We start from the raw sequence: 9,841 nt of genomic DNA, 5'->3' as shown, positions 1-9,841 counted from the left end.
CACGAGGTATGGCGTGCAAAGCGAAAGAAAAAAAAAAAAAAAAAAAAAAAAAAAAAAAAACTCGACCGATGTGAATTGAGAGATTAAATTCGATTAGGCGATGGAGAAGCGAGAAGGTGCTTCGTACGCGAAAATAGAGAGAACGAGATCGCGAGCGGAATTTAATACTTCGCCGCGCGCGCGCGACGTTTATCTCCGCCTGTCGATCTCGCGGGTATATCGACAACGACAAATTAATTCGCCGGTAGAGGCGGCGCTTTACGCGACGATAAATGAAGGCGATAAATTCTCTTTGTCAAGAAGAAAGAAAAAGATATTACGCGCAGAGAAAGTTGCTTTGTGAAAAAAGCAAACGATCGTGTGATACACGTTGAAAATGAAATCTTGAAAATCAATCGATCTTTTACGTGTTTAAACTCTGTCAGGTTGTTTCTAAACAGGACACGCGATACGAATAGAACGGTTTTGATGAAGTATCTAAAAATTTAGATAGAGAGCTCTAAGAATAATTATGTTGAACTATCAAAATAATTACATATCGAACTGACTGCTAGAATGTTAAAACTTTTTGCAATATTGTTTATTATGCTTGAGTTTTCTACATTTCTATTTTTGTCCAATAAAATTATTCCAATAATTATTTTCAAATCTGCGTCTACCTAAATATATATTTTTAGATATTCCAGCAAAATTCTTTCCGTACACAGTCGTGGTGGAAAGATTTATACACAAATTCCTTGTTTTTTCAATTTACTATTTTTTCTCATAACCTTTTACTGAAGCCATTTTGATAAAGATATGACGATTTAAGTCTATTCAAGGAAATTCTTTAGAGATTTCGTCACAGATAATAGCCCGATTTAAATGTAATCTCACGGTTTATTGATGGTATATTTTCTCACGATCTAAAACAGTTAATGCCGTTTGAGCTTAGAAATAATTCAATAACGAGCACAAATTGTAAAGATGACTCTGAGAGTCCCGTTGGCTCATACGTATATTAAATGAATTTGTAAAAGCTATCTTACCATCCCGCGCGATGAAAGTCTAGTTTGCATCTCTAGCCGATCGAACTGTCGCATAAATCCCACGCGATTTACATACAATGTGCACAAATTATTGAGAATTTATACGAGTCTACGCACACATACGCGCGTATAATGTTTTACTATTTCAACGTCTCGCATTAATTACGTATCGTTGACGTGGGATCGGGCGGGCCTTTATCGATTCATCGAGACCGTCTCGTCAGTTGCAAACATAAGGAAGATCTCGCATACACGAGATTCGATAGTAGCTCATGATCGTGTCTCGCGTATGTTCGAACACGGATATACCATCCCGCGAATTACCTCGGACTCTCTACAAATCGTTCACGGGTGGTGCCTGACCCGACATTTGGACCACCCTGCGAACGATTAATATTCAAAATACACGGACACGCGGAGCACGTTATAAAACCGTTCTTCGTCTGGGCCGGGCTGACATTTAGCCGGTGCTACGACCGCCGATTATGCGACGGATCGCTCGAAGCGTGGGCGATCTCCCAGCAACCTGTCCTCGGAACAATCGCCGCCGGTCGATCCTCGATAACACACTCTCGTCGTACGCTCTCGCCTTGAACACACGCGAGCGTTCGTGTACTTACTCCGAGCACTCGACTCACTTGACGCGTTGCCGCAAGTGGAAAAAGTTCGCGGCGGCCAGCCGCGGCGCAACGCGACCCGCTTCGATCGTTCCGATGCTTTTTCTCCTAGGAAGTTGAACGGACTGGGACAGTTCTGACTTAACCCAGTGACCTATTCACAGAGAGTGACGCGAAAACAACTTTTTTTAAGGGAAAACTTATATTGAACTTTATTTCGAAACGTGACGGTGCATAATAGGATGTTTGTGTTTTTGAACAACGTGAAATTATGTGTTTGTGTTTAACTAAGCTGCGTCTCTAAGTTTCTTTAAAATTTGTATAATGTATATATAGTTATTGTAATATTTATTATTGTAATATTATCTCTTATTTTAATACGGAAATAAACATGTTCAATTTTATTTCTGAATTCGACCATATCTTCCTTTCGGTTATTGTGTTTAAAGATTGGTATCCAAACACTCATACGATCGACAGAAAAATTTCTTTTATCTAGATAAGACGCAGGCGACATTTAATAGACGTATAAATTGTAAAAATATATTATGTCTGATCACAAAGATCATTGTGTAAATTTTCATCAAAATATTTATATATGTATTTATATGTTTTATATTTCTACATTTTCTCTCATTTATACATTTATGTATTTTACACTTCAGATTTTTTTCTGTATATACTTTTATTTTCAGTGTATGTTTTTCTTCTACTTACAAATAATTTTGTGTAGACTATAATCATTTATTATAAATTTAAACTTGACTCACGGTATTACAATGTTCTATCCAATTCTGGATACACGATTGAGATGAACTTTCGCGTTACACATTTCACGAGAAATGAAAGGACAATCCGTAGGCGTTCTAGGCAACAAATGTCTTATTAAAATTTTAAAAAATTAAGAGATGTACGTAAATATAAGCTTTAGCTTTCACTATATTCTCCTCCTTTTCCTCCTCTTCCTCCTGCTCCTCTCTCTCTCTCTCTCTCTCTCTCTCTCTGTTTCATCTACATCAAATATATATAAGAATCTAGTTATTTCTATTTTGCTTATTAATTTTGGATTAGATTATATCTTAATTTCACTTATCCTGAAATGTTTATTACACTATCACTTAAAAACATATATATTTATATATATGAAAGTGTATGTAGATATGAGAGTAATATAATGTGTAAATCATGTAAATGACTGTAGTGTACTAAACTCGGGTGTGTAAGCTCGCCAAGTCCAAATGATTGTACAGATTCATTACATTCCTGGGAGATTTTGTTGAGATTTACACAAAGCCGCCAGAGGCGGTTCCAACCTTCGATGACTTGTTCATTTACATCAACATCTCTAATTTATGAGCATCGAGGCACTTGACTTTTTTTAATGGCAATGAGATATGCACGCAATGTGGTCTCTGATGCGCGTCAGCACGTTCGCGATACCGAGCGTTTCGCTTCGGTTTCGAAGGAGATCTGCGTTCACTCGGGCGAGAGAACTTCTCCTTGGCATCGAGAGTAAAAACAAAATCGCGCGATTAAGACAAGCAAGCGAGACAACCGTGAAAGTATATTAAGACTGTAATCGTGAAATTTTTTTCGGATGCAGGATTAAATTGATTGTTGATTAAATTAATTGTTTTCTTGGGAAATTTGCAAAGATTAACTTGTAGTTGTGTATATTTCAATAAGCATATATTGTACAATTTTTAATATTATATCTGTATATCACTATTCAATAGTAAATCCAGTTTTATTAATACCATTAAAATTAAAAAGATAAAAACATCGAAATTAAAAAAAATTAAAAGTTATAAGAAACTGTCTTATGAGTTGATTTTAAAGAATGCTTATTTGTCATGTTTTACATGAAATATGTATATATAATGTTGAAAACGAGATCTGATAACGAAGTAATTTTTTAAGGCAGCAAAAAAAATTTCACGATTTCACTCGATTCATTCCAACGTTCCTGAGCGTGTCGTCGTCATTTGACAATTAACATAACATCGTTATTTTGCGATAGCTCCTGAATAAAAAGAAATACAATTAATTTCTCATATTACGTTTTGTTTTGCCAATAAAATCATTTATTCTTATATTGCGTTTAATATTTCAGAATTCAAACATAAAATCGATGTTTTCTGACTATTCTGTTAATGAAATTTTTTGTAGATGAAAGATAAATTTATTTTTAGAAAAAAATATTTTTTTCTGTAAATAAAATTGTAGATTCAACGATATAGATAAAAGATTCAGAAGCTATGTTAAAGAACTCTATAATTTTCTTGTTATAAACTACAAATCTTCTAAATTATGCATTTACTTTTTTTATATATACTATTAACGTCTTATACGATATCAAATAGATATCATGATATCGAACCTAATATTAACTGCAACAGAGAACGTCAACGCTGGTTTCTTCAAAACAAATTCATTTGCGTAATTTTAATAACAAGTTCCAAGGACTTGTTAGATCGATGAATGTTGAATCCGGTTTGACCAGCAGCGTGTTACTAGGACGAGATCTCGAAATAGATTTTCGATTCTCGGATTTTAATTACAAGTTATATTTGCGTTCGCGCGGATATCTGTTGTAGCTCCAACCGGATGCGTTGATATTTATGCGAACGTTTTTGCGTTAGCGTCGGTTTACTGACCGGATTAAAAAATGCAATGCGTTATCGAGAATCTAAATGACTTTTCTAACAAGGATTAAATTTAACGTGATCGGTGAACCGTATTTTGGGGAGTTTCTTTCAGAATCAGCGAAGAAGGTCCTATAATTTTCCTATTTGTACGTTTGTTCTGACAAAATTGATGCTATTCTGCCATTCTCACATGACATCGATACATGAATTCAAAAATTTAATTTCTCTTCTTCCGCGAAGAATGGACTTTCTCTATAGTTTAAACGTGGGTGAGTACAAAATGTGCGAAAATGAAATGTAGGACGAAATACGGCATGGTGACATCACATGAGAGAAACACGAAAGTCTATTTTAATTACATAAACATATCAAGAAATAAATTTTAATTAATAAATTTAATTTCTTACGTGGAAAACATGCATTTGTTATAATTGTAAATTGTGAAAATTTTGTGAAAATATAATGTAGTTTCCTTTATCATTATTTCTTCACAGCGATAGATAAAAATATAAAAAATACGTATATTCAACTTGATAATAATCTTATATATATGGTATAATCAGAAGTCCTGATAATATTGATGAGTTTAACGTTAATAATAATAAACACGTAAATATATGATCAATAATTATATAACATAACATAAATTATATGAAATCAGTGAAACATAACTGTAACATCTATATATTATAAAATTTTGCATAATGAGTTACATAAAAATTATTGACTCAAACTCATGTTATATAAAGCAGGAATAGAAAATTTATGGTAATCATTCCTAGAAGTTTTAATGAAAGATTTTATTTTGCCTTGGATTTTATACTTGTTTTCGTCGCAGATGCATGAATTTTTGCCGACGCAAATCGAGAGCATCGACACTTAATTGTGTATCTCTCTCTCTCTCTCTCTCTCTCTCTCTCTCTCTCTCTCTCTCTCTCTCAGGGCCTGTTCCTTTACCTTACCTACAATAATTGCTAAAAAGAGAGATCGATCAATTGATCGTTAATATTTTTTTTACTTCTAACTAGCTATACACGTTCGTGAAAGTTAACATCTTGCGATAATGAAAAATATTCAGTTCGCTCCTGAATATCAATTGTTGTGTATAGATTTATCGAAAATGTTGCTATAACGACGCTAATAGGCTGCTACACGGAAACGACAAGACTCGAATGCTAATTACAAAATTGTGTAACATCTTATATAATTTCTGGTTTCTAGTTTTTAAATGACAGGAACAGAGAGATTTTTTTCAAAAATGTTTAACTTTGGCGAGCTCATTAATTGTAGATGTTAGTATAATTAGTAATAAATTCATGAATAATAATAACAATGTTATGAAGATAATAATACTGATGAAAATTGCGCATGACGTAACAATAAAAATAACAAAAATACATATTAACGTTAACTTGTTAGAAAATATATTTAACAATTGATTCTACTTTACATCTACATTTATTTGAGTATTTGCTAAAATTATTGATTATACAATGATGCATAACATATATTTATATATTAAATTCTATATTTTTTCTATTTTCTAATATGAAAAATAATTATCTAACATTTTCCTCATTTTACAATAATTTTTTATTTATTCTAAGTTTTTATTTGAGCCCTAGCAATTAATATCGAAATAGCGAAACAGTTAATCAATCGTGAATCGCGAATAAGCTCCGAATTTCTAGCGTAAACACGCGTCTTTTCTTTTCCTGTTTCAGAGCAACCTCCAAAAGCGGAAGCCGAGGAAAAATCTGGTGTGGAAACTGATAGCATCGAGACAGGGCTGCGTAAGGTAGTTCGAAAAGATAGACTGATGAGTCCTTTACGAGTCTCGTCCCCGTCCAGGAGCGTGGCGTCCTCGACAGGCGACAGAACTCCTCGTGCCGGTTCCATTGCGCGAGAGAACAGTAACTTATCTAAAGCATCATCCGGTAGCAAGACGCCTAAAGATGGTAATTCCAGTCCGGAAGGTAGCCCACTGAACCGAGGAGGTTCGATTCGCAGCAAGGTCAACGGAAGCTACGGAACACTACGAAAGTCAACGCCGACCGGAAGTCTCAGTAAGGTATTGTCGCCGGTAACTGCACCCAAGTCCTCCAAAGCGCCAGTCGGTAGTAGTGCCACATGGAATGGTCGGCAGACCAGGCGAAGAGCCAGTATTCAGTCGGACACCTTCTTAGATCCGAAATCTACACCGGCCACGTGTGCCACGACGCCGAATTTCTCACGAAAGAGTCCGGGTAGACAGAGTCTGCAATCCCGGCCAAGTCCGAATTTAGGTATCCAATATGATAGAAACGGCAGGAGGATCAGAACTTCCACTATGGGCACTGCTTCCCTCCAATCATCGCCCACTAAAGTGACGAATCCGTTGCTCGACCAGATCTTGCAGAAACTGGGCGACTTGAAGGACGAGCGACAGATGGTGCAAAAACTGCAAGGCCTCTTGAGAGACTACCAGACTAGCACGACCGACAATGTCGTGGATATGGACTTTGCCAAAGTGTGGATGGATAGTAACGGGACGATGACAGTGCCGCAGGACATTCAGGTATCAGTTACTCCCAGAAGGGACCCGAAACCCCAAGAAGGATGTTCGAGGATACCGGTACCTCGTGCCCCCTCCTACAAAAGACCGATGTCCGTGGCGTCGGACAGCGTTTGAGGGTGGTTCTTCTCCTTTAGCCACGAGGATCGAGATATACCAGGTAGCCTTCGCGTGTTAGGCTAAGTTAGACTGATCGAGTAGGTGCTGATGTCAATGAGGGCAACCAGGCGCGTGCGTAATTGCGCTTCTCGTCGTGCTTGATTCTTAATTCGATTTGATAGATTAACATAAGTCGGACGTCTTGATCACAATAAGGATAGAAATATATTTTGTAGTTGAATGAAAAGGTATTTGAGGAATTCAAAGAAGATATAGCTTATAGATTTGTAAAAGCGACGAGTATAATCGAGAATGTAGGACGATGAGGACTGAATTTTATTGTATGTCGATCATTTTTTTAAATAAATTATTTATTTTTGCAGCATATTATAAAATATCTTTGGTCAGTAGTTAAGGTAGAATATTAAAACGTTTTAAATTGTACGATTAACACTTTGTTGATTAATACTTTTAGTTTTTGCTTTTAAGATTGACAAAAAATATTTTAAGATGCACTATCACCTTTCAGAAAAGTTAAAATGATTCTTTGTACAGGTTACAAAAATTAAATTATATCTATAAAATTATTTTCTAACTACTTTTGTAAATTTAAAAACTTTGTAAAGTTCTGATTCAAGAACTTGAAATTTAAATTTATTAAAATCAGGCGTTTTGAGATTCCAACAAATCCCTAAAATTTAAACTTCCACAAGTTTCAATATTTGAACGTCAAAAAATTGTAATAACTTAAATACCTTTCTGACGTTTAAATATTTGTGTTTTTTTTTTATTTGCTCGAGTTAATCGACGTTCTAAGCATCAAATAGTTCGATGTTTAGAACGTTGCTTTCTATTTTTGCTCTTTGCCTACACCTTCAACGACTATCATCGCAGATCGAAGACGTCCGACTGGAGAGTAACTTAACGGACCTTAACGGTATGGGGTCGATCAGTTAGTAGTTCTTAGTAGTCACGTATCAGGGTGGTGCTCAGATGGTGCTGAAGAATAAAGCGACGTTTACGGTAGACAATGAAATGAAAAAGAAAAAGAGATAGAGACAGAGAGTCGAATGAATATTGAATTCGTTCCGTAGTTTTCAGTTAATTAATGTGGAATCAAAAGTAAGCAAGTTAGCTACGATGAGTCTTGCGTTAATGACTTCCCCCCCAATTTATTCACTCCGGTCATTTATTTGCATTCTGTATGCACATTGATTACTGATCTCAAAACAATAATCCTTGAATTATCATGTAAAATTTTTTGAAAAACGGTAGCAATTTACTGTATTGTTAAGTAATTATTGTTGAGAATATGCATCAAAATTTTTTATGAGTTTTTGAAATCCTATAATACAATCCTTTATGTAACGAGTCAAAAATTGTAAGAATAAATACGATCGATTTCCAAAATCATGACTGAGGAAAATTTGAACGATCGCAAAAAGACCGTAGCAATCGCATCCTTAATTGTTTTATCGTTTCAATAATGCCTAATCATTTTTATTTAAAGAATTATATAGTTTATTGGATATATTTATCAAAGATGATTTATTAAACGTTAACGACTTCGCTGAAGGAGAGGAAAAGAATGGAAGAGAAAATGAAGAGAGAGATAGAAAAGGAATTGATTAGACGTTGAAGATCGATTAAGAGATGCTTTGAATGAAAAAATCAAATGAACCTCCCTCCCCCTCCCCCTCCCCCCCTCCATCCTTCCCCGTCCGCCCAATCTGGAGCAGACTGCATTATGTAGATAGCAACATATATCGTCGGACAAATGCCATTCCAGTGTTTAACTGTTTTTTATACCAAACGCAAGCGTAGCGCCAAGTTTTTACCAAGTGTCTTACAATTAGTAACGGATTAAGGCGGAAAAAGAAAGGTTTATTTTGTCGACGAATAGTATGAAAGAGGGATATTTTTTAGTATCACAGTATGTAGTAGACAGTCATATACGACAGCCGCGAGTAGGAGCGTTTCCAATGCTTGAACAATGATGTTGCCGATCTTCCCTCCGTTTGTTTTCGTCGCCGGATCTTTCAGGAAAGTCTTCTTTAATCGTCTGCTAGATGTACGTTTTACAATCGATCACTATATAGGAAATACACGAGAATCGAGGCGAATATCCCGATATAGTAGGGATTAGTTTCGAGCCGTCTTGCCTTATTCGGAATTCAAGTGATTTCCTGTACACGTCTTTTGCGTATAAACGATACGTTGTGTTTTCTACACGCGCAGACTAACATTGCCTGTAAATATCTCTGTGAACAATTTTCGGCGACAAATTTTTTACTCGGCTTATAATAATTAAATTGATCTCTAGTCTGTAGACGGCCATTGTGTGTATCACTTAGTTCGCTTCAAAAGGGCTCACGATAATGTCCAGTGAATGTGCACAAACGCATATAACGGATGGTCGAGAAAACACGGCGGGCTTACCTGCGACTGGAGTTCGGTGCTGCGCGGACAAGACGTTTTATCTTCTGTAAATATGAATGAGTTGTTAGAAGCATATCTTCGTTTTCTAAGTGTACAATATGTTCTGCTAAGTTAAGCTGACTTAACCCTTCGACAATCATCGTTGCGATTAACACGGGTTATTTGTTGCATCTCGTTAGTTTATGAAAAAAAAAATACGTATTTTTATATTTGGATTTCTCGATACGTGCACTGTAAAAAATAAAATGTTAATTTTAACATTTTTGCATATCTCAGAAAGTCGATTATACGTTTTTAAATAAAAATTAACAATAATATAAGAAAAAGGCTCAAATAATTTATAAAATTAAAATAATGGGAGTAGGATTAAGAGCCAAGCAAGGTTCTTGATCCTATATTATTAAAAAAAACAAACAGTTTCTTAAAACGTATGTTTCGGCCCCAATCGGGTCATTC

General features: G+C 35.4%; 1 protein-coding gene across 1 annotated transcript in view; it reads left to right on the top strand.

Moving 5' to 3' along the window:
- LOC108752664 (GAS2-like protein pickled eggs) overlaps window positions 1-7,322 on the top strand; it is a 70,883-nt gene extending 63,561 nt beyond the window's left edge. The window contains exon 8 of the mRNA XM_018493667.1: window positions 6,018-7,322. Coding sequence (XP_018349169.1) covers window positions 6,018-6,964 — 947 coding nt within the window. The 3' untranslated portion in view covers window positions 6,965-7,322. The remainder of the gene's footprint in view (window positions 1-6,017) is intronic.
- Window positions 7,323-9,841: the final 2,519 nt, after the last annotated feature.

The sequence above is a fragment of the Trachymyrmex septentrionalis genome, unplaced genomic scaffold (assembly GCF_001594115.1).
Source record: "Trachymyrmex septentrionalis isolate Tsep2-gDNA-1 unplaced genomic scaffold, Tsep1.0 scaffold60, whole genome shotgun sequence".
Classification (NCBI taxonomy): Eukaryota; Metazoa; Arthropoda; class Insecta; order Hymenoptera; family Formicidae; genus Trachymyrmex; species Trachymyrmex septentrionalis.
This window is presented reverse-complemented; position numbering and strand designations above follow the sequence as displayed.